Source organism: Procambarus clarkii, chromosome 62, assembly GCF_040958095.1.
Source record: "Procambarus clarkii isolate CNS0578487 chromosome 62, FALCON_Pclarkii_2.0, whole genome shotgun sequence".
NCBI classification, from domain to species: domain Eukaryota; kingdom Metazoa; phylum Arthropoda; class Malacostraca; order Decapoda; family Cambaridae; genus Procambarus; species Procambarus clarkii.
This window is the reverse complement of record NC_091211.1, coordinates 23,799,578-23,818,504: the sequence shown is the minus strand read 5'-3', so window position 1 is coordinate 23,818,504 and position 18,927 is coordinate 23,799,578. Positions and strand designations below refer to the sequence as shown.

The window sequence follows — 18,927 nt, the reverse complement described above, 5'->3', positions numbered from 1 at the left end:
TATCACGTTGGTTTGAAACAGTTTGTGCCATTTCTGAAACATTTAATTTACATTTGGCAATTGCTTTCTTGCCAACGAAGAGCTTAACACAAAGGACATCGTGTGGACAGATATCTTGAAAGCAAACACCGTGCTGATTGTGGATACCCCACTCCTGCTCCCCGTACCACTAGCCCTGGTTACCAATTTTTTGAAGTGCGAGAGGAGTCTTGCCGCGGGAAACCTTTCTCTTGGGTCCGCCCAAGAAAGGGATCAATCTACGTTTGACTGAGAACCGCATCTCGGTAGGCAGGTCCTTTTCCCCATTCACTGCAGTCTCGATATGGGTGAAGTTAACTCGAACTACCATGTTTTCCAGGTGTGTAAGCGATCCAACAGCGGGAGAGCGACTATTATTGTGCGCCAGGAACCTCGATCTTTTTCCCTCACCAGCTACTTGGCTTATCAATAAGAACTAAAGTATTATATACTAGAAAAAAAATTTTGTTAGTTAAGAATAACCTCCCCGTCTATTATAATTACTAATGTGGCGCAAGAACTTGATTTGCTAAAGTACCTCAGTTATATTTAATACAAGAGACTTTATCCAAACTTTGCATGATGTCCCCATTTGGTGGTGTTGGACCTAAGACCTATCAAACTGGAGAGAGTTATTAAGGCTATATCAGCGAAAACTGTATTTTTTATAAGAATAACAGTAGAATCCGTAGACGCAAATAATATTTATAACTTCGGGATCCCCGAAGGTTACTGGATACCTAATCTTGTCAAAAATTAATTAAAAATTAAGCTTAGCTGTTACCCGAAACTTACGCCCAAATGATAACCTGACCAAGCATATGACAGGTTCCTCTTCCATTCCCCATGTAAGTTGCCATTCTGTGTAACTGCTTATTCTGTTGACGAGGGGTCTCAATTTCGAGACAAATATTCTTGAGGGACAGCGGCTGTGTGTTGCTCTGTCCATACTCTTGATTTTATAGTATACCAGTAATTGCCTCTTCTGATATGACTGATGACTGATGAAGATTAAGCCACCTAAAAGGTGACACGGGCATGAATAGCCCGTAAGTGGTGGCCCTTTTGAGCCATTACCAGTATCGATAGATGATACTGGAGATCTGTGGAGGTGAGGCTGCACCCTGCGTGATGGGAGATGTCTCCCGTGTCTTCTGATATGGCGTGAACTCGTTTAAATAAGAGACGAAAGAGTTGGGATAACATTTCTTTCAGCTGGCATGAAAATCTCTTGAAGAACTGCTTAATAAATCAAGTAACTGGTGTGGGGAAGGACAACAAGGCTTCAAGACCAAAACTATAATCGTTATCCTGTCTTTGGATCACTTTCACGCTCGGAAAACATGGTTGTTCGACGTAACTTCACCCGAATCGAAGCAGCAGTGTGGAGGAAGAAGGATATGCCATGCGAGATGCGCTTTTCATCCACCATAGGTTGGTATCTTGCCTACCACGACCCAAGACACAGGTTTCCAGTAACAAAATTCCTCTCGCTCTTCAAGTAAATCATTATCCCCACTATTGGTACGGGGAGCAGGAGTGGGACACAACGGCAGAAGGGCTTTTACCTTAACAATGCCCGTCCAGACGACGTCCTTCTTGTCCAGCTGTTCGTCGACAAGAAATCAGTTGTAGAATATAAGTTAAATGTTAGAGAAATCCTGAAATTTGACTCGAATCAACGTGTCGTCGCCAACTTCATTAGTTTCCTCAAAGGAAAAGAAAGTTATGACGGCGGTGCTACGAAGTCGTCCGTGAGAACATTTCTATTGCACCTCCCAATGACATCCTTACAGCGCTTCCTAAGCCCTGTTCTATTGAATGCCTTTATGAATTATCTTATTACACCTCTCGGGGAAATCCGTAACTGGACGTCTTGAGCCCATACCCACTTACTGTAGTAAAGGCATAAAATCAGCTCGTTACTCAGGTTATAAAAAAGCGAACCAACGCCTTGTTTTTCGTCAGCCACCCGTTGGTTCAGCCGGGAACCAACGTCAGTTTTTCTTCGCCTACGTTTGCCGTCACCTGGAGAGGATAGATACTGGACAGAGCTCACGGTCCCCCTTATAATTTCGGGTTTAATATCACTCCCAATATGGGAATAGGGTTCAACACCGCTCCCATTATGGATATGGGGTTCTCTGCCATTCAAAAGATTTTTTCTTTATATTCCATCCTCATTAATTTGTCTTCTTTAGCCATGCAATGGACTGTGTGTGTGTGCGTGTGCGTGTGCGTGTGCGTGTGTGTGTGTGTGTGTGTGTGTGTGTGTGTGTGTGTGTGTGTTCCTTCATTGTTCCTTCATCCCTACCTTATATCTCAGCTCCTTGTCCTTGTATCCCTTTCCTGTGCTATATTGTCATACTGGTTTATCGCTTTCTTCTCGTAATTACCAGTGTGTGTTTTTGAGAAAACGAAGGGGGGGGGGGGAGGACTAGTGAGACAGAAAACGGAGAGGGGTGAAAAAGCAGAGTGAGTTAGGAAGACAGGAGTGAGTGTGTGAGAAAGCAGCCCAGGAAGCTCTGCTCATGAGATTACTGCTGATCACTTCCCTGACCTCACCCCCAACCTTCACAACCCTGACCTTACTCCCCCCCACCATCACCTCGCTGACCTAACTCCCCCACCTTCACAACCCTAACCTAACCACTCCCCCGTTTTTACCCCCAATAATATCCTTACGGACGAAATGTACCCTAAACAAAGTCTACTCTCACCTCAATATTTATCTACACTATTCCTGATAATTACCGCGTTTACACTATTATTCATCTAAAAGTAAATACAAAAATATATCCCATAAAGGGCATAATAAAATGCATTATATAAACCAGTTACAACACTGGTATATTATATATATATATAAATATATAAGTACCAGCTATATGACTATTAGCTGAAGAACTATCTATTATACGAAAGTGTTCGAGTTGTTCAACTTCGGCTTCATTCTAGTAAGTCATAATGATTCTAAAATCATGAGAGTAAGTCTTGAACACCGCAGAGGTCAGGACTCTGAAATTCATGGGAGTGAAAGGGTGGTCAGCTGGCGACAGTGACACCCATCTTTGAAGAAGAAGAAGAAGAAAAGGACGTTTTAAGGGGAAAACAGCGCCGTAGGATCTAGTTACGTGTCTACAAATTCAGTATTATAATTACGTTAGATACTTCTCACGTATCGAGCAGTGTAGTTCAAATACTTAAAAGGTCAACACCTTGTCTGGGAGAAGGGTAGTCCATCTTTAAGCAACCCATTAATTGATTTATACTACCCCAAAACTGCTACCATTAACTTCCCCTTTATACTGGTTTATTAAACTGAATTGTATCGTTTAAATTTGTATGCATTTTATAGATTTGTTTATGGTTAAAGGGCAGATTAAGTGTTTTGGTTCTGTTGGTAATTGTTTGTATGTATGTTTCGTGTGCGAGGCGTTTATAGCAACTTGTCCTCGACTCAAGTCCATTACATCCAGCGGTCGACCCCACAGACGCATTCATAAATTTTTACATGTTGTTCATTCAAAACAGGAATTTTCTCAAATAAAAATTATATAATAATATATTAGCATATTGTGCATATATAGGCATAGGCTAGGTTAGGTTAGGTTAGGTTAGGTGTTTAGGTTCTGTTGGCGATTATTTGTATTTTTAGTACGTGGGTGAAGCATTTATAGCGTTGTGGTTCGAACAAAATTCGTCAGTGAAGCACTTGTTCCAGAAGTGTTCGAACGAAATCAGCTGTGAGTCGTGTGTAAACCATTTTTCATTCATAAACAGGGGGGTTTGGCGGGTGGATGGAATCACTTTTGGGTCTTTGTTTGGAGGACAGACTGCTGGATGTACAACCCGTCCTCCAAACAAAGATCCAAAAGTGATTCCATGCACCCGCCAAACTCCCTGTTTATGAATGAAAAGCGGTTTACACACGACTCACAACTGCTGACGTTCGAACATATCCGGAACAAGTGTTTCACTGACTTATTTTGTTCGAATCACAACGCTATAAATGCTTCACCCACGTACTACAAATACAAATAATCGCCAACAGAACCTAAACACCTAACCTAACCTAACCTATGCCTATATATGCACAATATGCTAATATATTATAATATTAATTTATACTTGAGAAAATTCCCGTTTTGAATGAACAGCATATTAAAATTTATGAATGCGTCTGTGGGGTCGACCGCTGGATGTAATGGACTTGAGTCGAGGACGGGTTGGGATGTAATGGACTTGAGTCGAGGACAGGTTGAAATGCTTCACCCACGAACTACAAACACAAATAATCGCCAACAGAACCTAAACACTTAGTCTAACCAATGCATTAAATATGCACAGTATGCTACTATATGGCAATATTAACTTGTATATGAGAAAATTCCTATTTTGAATAAACATCATGTTAAAATTAATGAATGTGTCTTTTGTGGGAAATTTTTACCCACCATATCTAATAATCATCTAAGAAATGTATAATTACTATATCATTTCTATATCATATCAAAATCATATCTAAATCGTATCAAAATCATATTAGAATCATTATAGATTCATTATATAGCTTGATCCTAGATAACAATGTCACTATGATCACGTACGCTACAGAGCCCTATTGATGCCTACGTGACTTTGTGCATGATCTCTCAAGGATCCAGAAGCTTCTAGAAGGATTTGCTATTGGAACATTTATTCAATATCCAGTAGGGATAAAATCGAATCCTTAATAAGAATCAGTGGTACTATCAAGTGCTACTAATAATCTTTATATCCTATATCTAATTATATTATAATCACATCTTATCTCAATCATAAGTCTAGACTGTAAAAATAATCAATCAATATTCATAGAAGGCTACCGTGCTCAGGGAGCATGGCAGGGCGATGGAGGGAATTAAGCGCCCACCAAGACAGCCCGGGGCACTTCCTGTTTGTTTACAACTGAGTGAACAAGTGACGGATCCTTAGCGAACATTACCAGCTCAAGGACACCTTATCTAATATCTTTACCACCAGTGAACACTCTCTAGAACTGGGGGAGTACCTGGACAATATCTACAAGGAAAATCCTAGAACATTTATATAAAATAAGAGTGTATAGTGGAGATCACAGTGACACGGTTTCCACCACCTTCATTCCTAATCTTTATCAACTATCATTCTTCTGCAACTGCAGGGACAATCACGTAGCAATGCTACCAGATCATCATACAGCAACGCTGTGACAAAATATCGTGCCTAAACTCAACAAGAGAGAGTTAATCAGTCTGGCACCTTGTCAGACAGGCACCCCGACTGGCAGAGAAGTATATTAAAGGTTATTTTGGTATATGATTGGCCAATTGTATGCTTGTGTGACTTTAATATCCTATAAATCTGTCTGTTGGTTAAAGTCAAGCTGACTGTACCTAATCATAAATTGAATATAAATACATTGCATATATACTTTAATATATAAATTAAGTTATCAATTGCTTGCTTAGTTAATTTTTAAGTTATCATATAAGTTCATTTAATTGAATGATTTCTAGTACTTAGTTAACAGTACTTAGACTACAGTTAAGGTCATTTATTATACTTTTACAATTTAATTTGTTGTTTATAGTATAAGTACATATTGGCTGTTAATAGTTATGGTACTAGGTTAGACTATGTATGTTTAAATCCCTGATTTAAACAGAGCCAGTGTTCAGTCATATAACTGAATTTATTAAATCTTATCCTTGTATAAAATACAAGCTGATGTGAGATCCCTGTCTACAGGTGAACTGGAACTTCTATCAACTAATTCATTCACCCCACCTGTCCCTTACAGCCCACAATCTGTCATTAGGAAAAGAGGAGCTAGGATTTACATCCCTAGCTAGAGATTTTAGTTGAATTAATTTGCAGACAGTAAATTTTGAATTTAGTTCAGTACAAGTCCCTGGTAGTCTCCTCTTATATCAATCCCAGCAGGTTTTTCCCACATCTTTGGCGTCGACCTCTGGATGGAATGAACTTGGTCTGAGGACGGGTGTCGATGAGGAATGTCGATAGTTCTTAGGGCAGTGTCATATGACGCGACTGGCATATGACATTCCCAACATGATTCATTTTTGAAAGAAGGGTGATGCTAGCCCCTCTGGCTTCCAACTAAAGACAAACTGACACACATTCTATTGTATAGATGTACATGTATACCAGTTAAATGCTGTGATGAATTGGTTTACGCATTGATGCGTGATTGCTGCGTAGCGTCGTTTGCATTCGTGCCTGTTTTGCATATATTTGATTGTTGCAGATTATATGTAATGTTGCAACTGTCTCAATCGTCTTTGGTGGGCTAATATGTGGGTATTATTGATAATAATAAGTTTTTATCGGATTTTAGATTCTTTGTCTCCATTTATCTCCGGAAACAACTATGCCTTAGTGAGGTATCCACCCACGCAACTGATTCCCACAGACATTCAAATCAGGGTTATTGTGTAGGCCTACCCACTAGCTCTCACTATGGGTTCCCACAGGTACTTAAACCAGTGGTTCTCTCGGGTTACAGGGTAGGCCTGCCCATCCTCAATATAGGTTCCCACAGGTACTCGAACCTGGGGCCCAGAGCACCTGCCTCATCCCACCACTACAAGTTGTTTATCGTTACTACGCTCCTTCGTCCTCCACACTCACACACATACACACACATCCACACCCACTTACACACACATACACACATCCACACCCACTCATACATACTCATCCAGACACGCTCTCACACCAGCCATCTGGCTATATAAGGAAGAGCGCCTCCGTCCTGCCTCCTGCACTCCACGCAAGAATGAAGCTGTTCTATTTAACTGGTAAGTTTTCTCTTAACATTAGAATTAGAATATAGAATATATAAAATATATGGTGTGTTCCCTTAAGTTATAAATCTGTATTTCTAGGCAATATTAGAGGGTTATACATGCCCTGTTGTGAGGGTCATCTTCTGCCTCGCCATATATCAGGGGGAGTGACGCTCCGGACAGTAATATAATGGTAGTAATATTATTGTTGCACTGATGTGGTAGCTGTGGTAGTGACCTGCAGCGCCTCCTCACCCATGGACGGGCCTGCAACCTGCCCCGTCCGTCATCACACCTCCCACGTCTCGCCGATCCTTCATGACTACCACAACCCGACTACGGATGACGTGCAGTTCCGCCTCTATACTAGGTAATGGCCCCTCTGTGGAGCTCCACCCCTTCCGTGGAGTTCCACCCCTTCCGTGGAGCTCCACCCCTTCCGTGGAGCTCCACCCCTCCCGTGGAGCTCCATCCCTTCTGTGAGCTCAGGCTTCCTACCTGTGTTGCACTGATCTTGCCATTTCACATATGTTTTTCCAACGTTGTGAGTTCCTGTGACTCTCGGGCGATACCTGACTTCTCACAGAGCGACGCAGAGCGGTCCACCGGAGATACTGACGGCGGGGAACGTGAGCTCGCTCTTACACTCGCACTTCCGAGGTGACCTTCCGGTGAGCGTCCTTGTACACGGCTACCTCGAGACTGCCGACAATTCTCCCTGGATGCTGGAGACTAAAAACGCGCTCCTGACCAGGGTAAGTGATGTCCAATTACATTTTTTTCCCTCTTTAAATCTTTTTTCATGCCATTATCAGCATTATTACCTGGTTGATACCTGGTTGATGGGGTTCTGGGAGTTCTTCTACTCCCCAAACCCGGCCCAAGGCCAGGCTTGACTTGTGAGAGTTTGGTCTACTATTCATGAGCCTCAATGAATTGGTGTCTACAGGCGGAAATGAATGTGGTTGTGGTGCAGTGGGCGGTACTGGCCGACGGTCTTAACTACTTCACCGCTGCCCACAACACGTTCTTCGTGGGCGGCGTCATAGCTGACCTTCTTCGCTTTCTCCAGGTGAGTGCGACATTATGGCCAAATCCAGGCGAGTTATATTTTATATATGCGCCATATAGAAAAAAATGTTCCATTAATGTATCAAATGATTCCCGAGTCAATCATTAATCTATTTGAGAAGCCTATCAGTTTTTCTTGTATGCCTATAGACTCACTCTCTTGAGATTACCTACTTATACACACCTCTCCTATAACTTCCTGTTGTATATTCTTACTCCACAGGACCAAACGGAAGTTTCCGCCAAGCTGAAGGTTCACCTGATTGGCTTCAGCTTGGGTGCACAGGTGTGCGGGGTGGCCGGTCACCTGTTCCCTGGCGTGGCCAGGATCACAGGTCAGTCCCACCTCTGGCTGGTTCAAGTTCCCTGTTGGTTACAAGCGACATGAAATTCGAGGACCACAGGACAGCAAAAATTCCCGCTTCGCGGTAGTTTTAGATATTGGGTTATCTAAAATCATTCTTGAGGGGGATTTCGTTGGGGGGGGGGGGGGTTATGGAATGAGAAGTAGGCCTAGAAAGGGAAGTGCTCTTAAAATTGTGTTTCCAAATTCCTGGGAAGCCTCTTGTATTCTGAAGTGCTTTATTCTCTGGTCGAAGTAGGCCTTTGGGATGAGTTAAGTGGTGTTTGGAGCTCTATTATAGTTCTCGAGTGTTAAGAACAATAACGGGTTAAGCTTGAGGTAGAGGTTTGGCCAGTGTTTTTAATCTACAGTGTGTTTTTGCCTCTCCGTCAGTGTACGAACCGAGACCAGCCCCGCTCCCTAACCTTGCCCAATCTCTTTTCACACTTCTAAAGTGCAATACTTTTTCACTTTAGAAGGGAAGTGATGGTGTTCTTTAAATGAGCCAACAGAGGTGAGGTGGCAGTCGGTCGCTGGTTTCTGGGCAATCCAAAGGTTTCTTTTCCATACCCATTCACGAGTCCCAGGGTTAAATTACCATTAACGTCCACAGCAAGTTATAGCAAGCTGGTTTTCCTGCATTATAACAGAAACAAATGCTGAAAATTGTGTGATATTTTGCCTAACTAGCTCGCAGGTTTATTCTCTGTAAATGCCAAGAATGTCCTCAGAGTGGTAAATTTCACATCTAGTAAGTCTTTCCCACCGGATGTGTTGGACTACATACTCCTCAGACTTTCCTGTCCCCTTTCCTATACAATACACAGGTCTGGATCCCGCCGGCCCAGCCTTTGAGTCGGCGACCTTGGAGAAGCGGCTAGACCCCTCCGACGCCGACTTCGTCGACGTCATCCACACCAACGCCGGCAGACTGATCACAGTTCACTTCGGGTTCCTGGAGCCAGCTGGCCACGTGGACATGTACATGAACGGAGGAAGCTCTCAGTACGGCTGTCCCAGCTTCATCACGCATTGTGTTGTGGATCTTCTCAAACTCAGTGAGTCGTTTTGCCGTGGTTGCCTGTCGAAGTATTTACGTGTGTCCGCTTATCTATTTAATCAAATTTATCTTCTATCTACTGTTATTGTTTGCCTTTTTAAATTGTTATATTTATGCAGCTGGGGTGGAGGCCTGGTCGAGGACCGGGCCGCGGGGACACTAAAGACCCGAAATCATCTCAAGATAACCTAACGATAACCATTATATTTCTGCAGAACCCAAAGACATCATTGTGTGCAGCCACGACCGTTCCCACGAGTACTTCCGAGAGTCCCTGACGACCGGGGAGCCCTCCTACGGCTTCTCCTGCCTTGACTACAAAACTTTCGAGGTGATGTGTAGAATCTTGAGTCGTTCATTCATTATTGGTTAGCCCAAGACTTGGGCTGGACGGTAACGCGACGGTCTCGCTTCATGCAGGTCCCCGATCGTCCAAGTGGTTGGGAACCTTTCCTTTCCCCCGTCCCATCCCAAATCCTTATCCTGATCCCTGCCTAGTGCTATATAATAGTAATGGCTTGGCGTTTTTCTTGATAGTTCTCTTCCCTTCATTATTGGCTGTAGGTACACAACGTTGGTAATGCTGACGTACTATTTAATGCTCACAATGCCTTTACCTTTGTATTTACACATTAAATTTTTTTAACACTTATTGCAAGCATTTTTTAATAGGGTTTCACCCCATCCTCTCTTTAAATTTATATAATATTTACGCACTTTATAATAAACGGTGTATAAGAGGAAACAGTTATAGTTCAGTATACGAATATCGAGGCGGTAATCCTTGGGCCAAACATACTTCAGGACTTGTTTACTGACTATAGTCAGTAAACAAGTGTCACGAACTTAACAACCCTCCAGAGGTTGTTATCCTCTTAGATGAACACTACCATCGTCAATCTACCGTCACCTAATCCTTAGGTCACCTACCAATCACTCCCCTTGCCTAATCGTACACGAGGTCTCCTCCCCTCGAAACGAAACAAAAGTTTGGTACAAAGTGCGGTAGACCCATAGTTAGTATACCCTTACCTCGAGTGTTGTATACTCGTGCATAATATGATATGGGTTGTCGTAACAACTACGTCCTGACGCAGGCTGGGCTGTGCTTCTCCAACCCCAAGGCGGCGCTGGGCTACGACGTCGACATCAACACCACCGGAGTCTTTTATCTCGACACTCAGGTCAGCCAGTTTAAACCTTTTGACATCCTTGCATCATGAAACAGGTAATGTATTCAATACAACTTATCATAATTAGTGACAAGGTACATTTTACCAGTTTTACTCATTCTATCTCTTAAGGCTTGACTTGAGAATGGTCCAGGACGGACCGAAATGTCGTCGTCCCTTCATTTTTTAGTGTGTGGATTGGTCAACTCTATTTGTTTATCAGATGATTCTTGTCTCGTATTGCTTGGTGTGCTTACAGGGTGAGTCGAGGTTCCTCTCCCGCCACGTGAAGGTGGCGCTGGAAGTGGGCCTCGGAGAGCCGTCCTACCACGGGTCACTCTACCTGCAGACGATGCTTCCTGGCAGGGTCACAAGGAAGGTGGAGATGCTCAGGTCTGTTCCCTTTAACACCTCTACTTTCCGGGTTGAGCTGTATCCCTTGGTCTCCGTAAATAAATATTGGGTCAATTCCCGGGAAATAAGCTTCAGGGTGGTGTGTGTGTGTGTGTGTGTGTGTGTGTGTGTGTGTGTGTGTGTGTGTGTGTGTGTGTGTGTGTGTGTACTTACCTAATTGTACTTACCTAATTGTGCTTGCGGGGGTTGAGCTCTGGCTCTTTGGTCCCGCCTCTCAACCGTCAATCAACTGGTGTACAGATTCGAGCCTATTGGGCTCTATCATATCTACATTTGAAACTGTGAATGGAGTCAGCCTCCACCACATCACTTCCTAATGCATTCCATTTGCTAACTACTCTGACACTGAAAAAGTTCTTTCTAACGTCTCTGTGGCTCATTTGGGTACTCAGCTTCCACCTGTGTCCCCTTGTTCGCGTCCCACCAGTGTTGAAAAGTTCGTCCTTGTTTACCCGGTCGATACCCCTGAGGATTTTGTAGGTTGTGATCATGTCCCCCCTTACTCTTCTGTCTTCCAGTGTCGTGAGGTGCATTTCCCGCAGCCTTTCCTCATAACTCATGCCTCTTAGTTCTGGGACTAGTCTAGTAGCATACCTTTGGACTTTTTCCAGCTTCGTCTTGTGCTTGACAAGGTACGGGCTCCATGCTGGGGCCGCATACTCCAGGATTGGTCTTACATATGTGGTGTACAAGATTCTGAATGATTCCTTACACAGGTTCCTGAACGCCGTTCTGATGTTAGCCAGCCTCGCATATGCCGCAGACGTTATTCTCTTTATGTGGGCTTCAGGAGACAGGTTTGGTGTGATATCAACTCCTAGATCTTTCTCTCTGTCTGTTTCATTAAGTACTTCATCTCCTATTCTGTATCCTGTGCCTGGCCTCCTGTTTCCACTGCCTAGTTTCATTACTTTGCATTTACTCGGGTTGAACTTCAACAGCCATTTGTTGGACCATTCACTCAGTCTATCCAGGTCATCTTGTAGCCTCCTACTATCATCCTCTGTTTCAATCCTCCTCATAATTTTTGCATCGTCGGCAAACATTGAGAGGAACGAATCTATACCCTCTGGGAGATCATTTACATATACCAGAAACAGTATAGGTCCAAGGACTGACCCCTGCGGGACTCCACTTGTGACGTCTCGCCAATCTGAGACCTCACCCCTCACACAGACTCGTTGTCTCCTGTTGCTTAGGTATTCCTCTATCCACCGGAGTACCTTCCCTCTCACTCCAGCCTGCATCTCCAACTTTCGCACTAGCCTCTTGTGGGGCACTGTATCAAAGGCTTTCTGACAATCCAAAAATATGCAGTCTGCCCACCCTTCTCTTTCTTGCCTTATTTTTGTTGCCTGGTCGTAGAATTCAAGTAACCCTGTGAGGCAGGACCTGCCATCCCTGAACCCATGTTGATGCTGTGTTACAAAGTTCCTTCGCTCCAGATGCTCCACTAGTTTTTTTCGCACAATCTTCTCCATCAGCTTGCATGGTATGCAGGTTAGGGACACTGGCCTGTAGTTCAGTGCCTCCTGTCTATCCCCTTTCTTGTATATCGGGACTACGTTAGCTGCTTTCCAAGTATCTGGCAGTTCCCCTGTTGCCAGTGATTTGTTATACACTATGGAGAGTGGTAGGCTCAGTTCTCTTGCTCCTTCCTTTAGAACCCAAGGGGAGATTCCATCTGGGCCTATAGCCTTCGTCACGTCCAACTCTAGTAAACACTTCCTTACTTCCCCACTGGTAATCTCAAACTCTTCCAGTGGTTCCTGGTTAGCTATTCCCTCACTTACCTCTGGAATTTCTCCTTGTTCTAAGGTGAAGACCTCCTGGAATTTCTTATTCAATTCCTCACACACTTCCTTGTCATTTGTAGTGAATCCTTCCGCCCCTATCCTTAATCTCATAACCTGTTCCTTTACTGTTGTTTTTCTCCTAATGTGGCTATGCAACAATTTAGGCTGAGTCTTTGCCTTGCTTGCGATGTCATTTTCGTATTGTCTTTCTGCCTCTCTTCTCATCCTGACATATTCATTCCTGGCATTCTGGTATCTTTCTCTGCTCTCCAGTGTCCTGTTATTCCTATAGTTTCTCCATGCCCTTTTACTTTGCTGCTTAGCTAGCCTACATCTTTGATTAAACCATGGGTTTCTCATCTTCATTTCTCCGTTTTCCTTTTGGACTGGGACAAACTTGTTTGCTGCGTCCTTGCACTTCTGCGTGATGTAATCCATCATATCTTGGGCCGTCTTTCCCCTGAGCTCTGTTTCCCATGCTATATCTGTTAGGAATTTTCTTATCCCCTCATAGTTTCCCTTTCGGTATGCTAACCTTTTGGTTTCGGTATCCCTCCTCGAGTTCAATAACCCTTCTTCAATCAAGTACTCAAACACCAGTACACTGTGGTCGCTCATTCCTACTGGGTCCTCAAAACCGATTTCTCTTATGTCGGAGTCGTTCAGAGTGAAGACTAGGTCGAGTCTCGCTGGTTCGTCATTGCCTCTCATCCTTGTGGGTTCTCCGACATGCTGCGTTAAAAAGTTGCTTGTCACCACCTCCAATAGTTTGGCTCTCCACGTATCCTCGCCTCCATGCGGTTCCTTGTTCTCCCAGTCAATCTTTCCGTGATTGAAGTCGCCCATGATGAGCAGGTGGGATCTATTTCTACAGGCAGCAGAGGCTGCCCTCTCAATTATAGTGTTAACTGCCTTGTTGTTGTTTTCATACTCTTGACTGGGTCTCCTGTCATTTGGTGGAGGGTTGTATATTACTGCTACTACTATTCTTGGTCCTCCCATTGTTATGGTGCCTGCTATGTAGTCTCTGAACTCCTCACAGCCCGGGATGGCCATCTCCCTAAAACTCCATTCCCTTCTCATGAGTAGGGCCACTCCGCCTCCTCCTCTACCTTCCCTCTCTTTCCTTATTACTGTATACTCCTGGGGAAACACGGCATTCGTTATGATTCCAGAGAGAATGTGTGTGTGTGTGTGTGTGTGTGTGTGTGTGTGTGTGTGTGTGATCTAAACTGCGCCTTCTAGGTGAAGCAGTATTACAAGTATGTGTGATTTGTCATAAGTAATTACAACACGAGTTTATATGTTGCAAAGTGAAGCTTCATATTTCCAATGATGTGACTCGATGTGACTTAGTTTCCACCTGCGCCCCCTTGTTTATGTTCCCCTTTTTCATTGTCCAGCCCGTGGTCTTGATTTGCCACAACCTACAATATAACGGGTACTAAAACACACGAACCCAAGTCGCCCACCTAACCCAACCCACCTACTCATAGAAAACGTGGATATTTGTGAGCCACTACTTTCATAGTAGCCCTTATTCTGTACGTTCGGAACTATATCGTACACAATGCTATATATTAGTTGAGAGGACGGGTTGTCATATTCTATTGTACCTTACGATTTTCACGATTATTTTGTATGTTGTGATCATGTCTTTTTGCACCACGGGATACGGGCTCCTTGCTCTCGTTGCATATTCAAGAACGGGTAATCATGCGCTTGTGTGCTTACGGGCGTCGCATGGCAAAGAGCTCAAGCTCTTTGGAGGGATAAGGGGCTGTTTGATCTGTAACCGTTGTCTCTGTTGTGTCTTGACAATTGCTAGTTTCTGGGAGATTCCCTACATACGTAAAACTTTTCCCTTCCCTGCTTTGCAGCGGGTGGTGGCCAAGCCTGGAGCCCGGAGAGGCCCACCAGACCTCACTGGCGGCGCCTGTAGGTACAAACTTAGGAAAGCTGGACATCCAGTTTCTGTTCCACAAGAACCTTCTGTTTACCTCTCCCAAACGCATCAAGCTCCGGAGAATAGAGGCACTGGACACTTATACAGGGAAAACGTAAGTAACTTGACATGTCAAATGGTCGTCGATCCGAGGGAATTACAGTAGAGGGATTAAAATACAAAAATATTTAAAATCATTTTGTGCAATATACATGTAAATGAAACCTTTGAATTATAGTAAAATTTGTAAGTAAATGTTAAGATTTTGAACCAGATATGGTAAAAGAGAAGGGCAGTTAGTCATTTTTTCTAAATTTCTCCGTAGAATTTGTTATTCGGTAATCATTATTTTGCCAAAATGCTGCAATCAATGTAAAATTACTTTTTCCATTGGGGTTTGCGCATCGTATAACTCTCTCTCTTCCAGCTGTAACATTACAGGATCGCAAATCTGGCACCCTGAATGTGATAGGTGTGACGTCACAGTTTCCCAGACGAGGGATATTATTTTGATTAATTTTCGAACTTCAAAAGCTTAGTAATATCGGGTTACGTTATCCCGTGAGCGTTAATAGCCCAGCACACCAAGTGCCAGTATCCAAATAACGTCCTGTGTCATATGGATCGATATCGTATGCACTGATAACGTACCATCGACATACATTGTCGAAGAGGAAGCCTATCAAAACTGTTATCCTAGTCCCCCCTAAGGCTAGGCCAACTACTTGCTTTTCCCAGGATGCAACCCATTGTCTAATTACCTGGTTCCTATTTACTGCTAGGTGAACAAAAGCAACAGATAAACGAAAACTTGCGCAAACGCTATAGGTACTAAGATTTTATTGCATTTCATTTAGCTGCAATATATTGTTTGGAGTTGGCTTAAGGTCTGTCAATCTATGGAGATGTATGTCACAACAGCTGACTGACCAACCTGTAGTTAGTGTTCTGTAGCAGCGTTCGGGGCAATGGCGCCGCCTTTACGAGATGATAAAGAATACAAAGATAGTAGACCTCACCTAGAGTTCAACGTCTCGTGGTCTTGTCTGGGGCTAATGAAGAGGTCTCATGAACAGACAGGTGAGGGATGGGGAAGTGAAGTCCAATACAGCCGGTAGCGTCACAGGTCCTGAAACTGGTTGTGGTAAAGAACGGCTGCTTGGCCTGGTCGTCGACCGGGCCGCGGGGACGCTAAGCCCCGGAAACACTGCAAGGTAACTTCAAGGTTGGCAGGGATGTGGTACAATGCGCGGGTGTCTAGTGACGGAGACGTGTTGCCTGGGAGGGTGGTCTCGCATTGTGGCTCAGCCAATCACCTCCGAGATTGGAGGGCGGAAACTCCCGCCGGCGGGAAGTTGAAATGTAATTTCCTCCACTATACTTTAGTGGAGGGAATTGTTAGTACTGACAAAATTGAAAGGATAGAATTTCAAAAAGACCAAATTCCTTGAACTATGTCCTTTTTTTAGGACCGTGAACGGGAAAGTTGTTGCTTTTTTCTGGGCAGGACCGTAATAGGGACCGATAGTTCATTTTACATCAATTCCTAACCGGAGAGGATTGACTGGGCGCCAATCCTTAACTGTAGCCTCTGTTCACACAGCAGTCAATGGGTACCTGTTTTTTTAAATAATTTGGCGGGTCGTATTCCGGAGGAAATTAGAATTAAGGACTTGCCTGAAACACTATGCGTGCTAGTGGCTGTACAAGAATATAAAAACGTGTATATATAATAATATATAAGTCACCGTGTCAAGGGACAGGAAGCCAGAGTGTATTCATACACATTTGGCTTTTATTTACGTCCCCCCCCCCATAAGGCCGAATTACTAACCCCGCCCAGAATGGAACCCAATAACAAGCTGACTAATTCCCGAGTACCTACTCACTGCTAGGTGAAGAGAGGCATTAGGTGAAAGGATATGTGACCAACCATTTCTGTCCCGCCCGGGATTCGAACCCGGAATTTTCGATTGTGCATCGAGAACGAACCCGATTGAACCTTAATATAAATAAAAAAAATCGAAGTCTGGTCTTCTTTTTAAAATTGTACAACTAGGTATGTTATTTACAAAATACAAAATGTTTCAAATTTGATATGCGAAAAATAATAATAATTCATTGTGTCGACGGACAGGAAGCCTGAGTGTATTCATACACGTTAGATTTATATGGAGGTCCTCCTTCCCTCCCCCCCCCCCCGTTCAATCCCCGACCGTCTAAAGTGGTTGGGCACCATTCATTACCCTCCCGTTTCACCCCAAATCCTTTTCCTGACCCCTTCCCAGTGCTATAATGTCATAATGGCTTGGCGTTTTCCCCCCATGATAGTAGTAACCTCCCCCCCCCCTTCAGGTCGAATTACTGACCCCGTCCAGGATGCAACCTCACAACAAACTGACTAACTGCTGAGTACCTACCGAGTACCAGGTCCGCCAATTCTCTTTTGAGAAACGGTCTGGGTGCCCACCTTTGGTCCTTCACATAGCCCAAGACTAATGTAAACTCTCCGTGGATATACACAAAGAAATGGAATACACCGCTCGTTGTATACATCACTGTAGTATACTGTATTATAAGTTTGGGTCTTTGCAGATACTGCTTGGCGGACAGCTTGGTACTGGAGAGCGGGACACCTCACACCCTCCAGCCAGTTCCTGGACCATGCTCATGACCATCGTAGGCAAACGAGGATCGAGACTGGTAGAAATGCTATAAAAACAGAACAATGAGAAAAGGATTGGCTTCACCCATATTAATTACTAACATTCCTGTAATATGAATTTAAAGAATGAGCACATATACGTTCGTCGTTGAACTTCCATCTGAAAATAGTTAGCCATAAAAAATTTTCATTTTCTATCACATCAAATGCTCTTATAGAAAATGTAATCAATCGTCGAATAATGGAAGGAACTATAACTATTCTAATCAATAAGGACCTAGGTTATTGTTTAACAGGCGACTATGACAGATTCTGTTTTCGTCATGTGTTAAGTCTTTTAAAGAAGTAACTGAAGGAAGCTTTATAGTGCTTTTCATACTTCTGCAGCAGTGAAATGTGGAAGTTTTTCCCACTTCTGCAGTGGGAGTTTAATTATATTGGGCTCTCAGACCTACCGTAGTGACCGGAGGACTCCATGTGGTGGTCTCCGTACCACAGTAACTGGAGGAGGTTAAGTGAACTCTCCGGCGGCCAGATCTCATCATTTACCTCTAATGCTATAGCTAAGAATATTAATTTATGCACTGTATAAATATTTTAGCATGAGGTTATAATGTTCAAAACATTCAATGAATCCAAACTGCAATTACGTAATCGATTTTGGTGATTGTGTTTTGCTTACTTATATAAATGATACATTATATAAAGTGGGTAATATTGGTCTTTCATCAAGCATAAACCATAATGACTTACCTGAATGTTATCGGAGCTTTTTGGTAAGAAATGTCAACACGGCACTGAACTGTTCATAACCTATTTGGTCAAAGTAATCCACAATCTATCTATTATAGATTACTTTGACTGTTACAGCCCAAGTGGCTCGTAACTGTATGATTCTTGGTACAATAGACATGTAATGTTAATTTTGGTTTTACTTTTTGTATTTCTCCAAAACCCGAGATTGGCATTTGTACTATACTGAAAAACACGAACAATACATACAACACACACACACACACACACACACACACACACACACACACACACACACACACACACACACACACACACACACACACACACTGCAACCCGTTCTCGCAAATTTAATAAGTCAATATTGACTTATTAAATATGTGCATAGGTGACATACTTAACATAATAGTTTCCCTTGAACAGCTTCATAGAAAACACCGACCTTACCTAACCTACTTAATATGTTAAGATAAGCATCTTATTGCTTCGTAATTACAATTATTACCTAACCTATACCTATAATAGGTTAAGTAACAATTGTAATTACGAAGCTATAAGATGCTTATTTTAACATACTAAGTAGGTTAGGTAAGGTCGGTGTTTTCTATGAAGCTTTTCAAGGGAAACTTTTATGTTTAGTATGTCACCTATGCACGCAACTAATAAGTCAATATTGACTTATTAAATTTGCGAGAACGGGTTGCGACGTTGCAGCCGACGGCGCCAGATGATGATGTCACTCTCGACGTTGGTTCAGCCTTGGTGACCAAACGCAGGTGCAGTGGACCTAGAAGGGGGAGGTGCCCCTTAGTGTTGTTCTGGGGCACCGGGTTTCTACAGTAGGTGGCCGTTACTTG

At 43.3% G+C, this 18,927-nt stretch overlaps 1 protein-coding gene across 2 annotated transcripts; it reads left to right on the top strand.

Moving 5' to 3' along the window:
• Positions 1–4,968: 4,968 nt before the first annotated feature.
• On the top strand, positions 4,969–18,240 carry LOC123766527 (pancreatic lipase-related protein 3). 2 transcript variants are annotated; one of them, XM_069308346.1, is made up of 12 exons: positions 4,969–5,333; positions 5,791–6,863; positions 7,077–7,221; positions 7,438–7,606; positions 7,801–7,923; positions 8,146–8,257; positions 9,093–9,323; positions 9,541–9,656; positions 10,423–10,509; positions 10,757–10,890; positions 14,588–14,767; positions 17,248–18,240. In XM_069308346.1, exons 2-12 carry the CDS (start codon positions 6,842–6,844, stop codon positions 17,324–17,326), a joined length of 1,398 nt encoding a protein of 465 aa, XP_069164447.1. In that variant the 5' UTR covers positions 4,969–5,333; positions 5,791–6,841; the 3' UTR covers positions 17,327–18,240. The 2 variants fall into 2 exon arrangements, with proteins under 2 accessions (XP_069164447.1, XP_045611706.2); XM_045755750.2 differs by having other exon boundaries at positions 4,969–5,344.
• Positions 18,241–18,927: the final 687 nt, after the last annotated feature.

Bases quoted from the DNA above. Each gene is read 5' to 3' on its own strand.
- LOC123766527 (XM_069308346.1), top strand. From the start codon at position 6,842: ATGAAGCTGTTCTATTTAACTG. The intron at 6,864-7,076 runs GTAAGTTTTCTC...CTGATGTGGTAG, and splicing joins GAAGCTGTTCTATTTAACTG to CTGTGGTAGTGACCTGCAGC. The intron at 14,768-17,247 runs GTAAGTAACTTG...GGGTCTTTGCAG, and splicing joins GACACTTATACAGGGAAAAC to ATACTGCTTGGCGGACAGCT.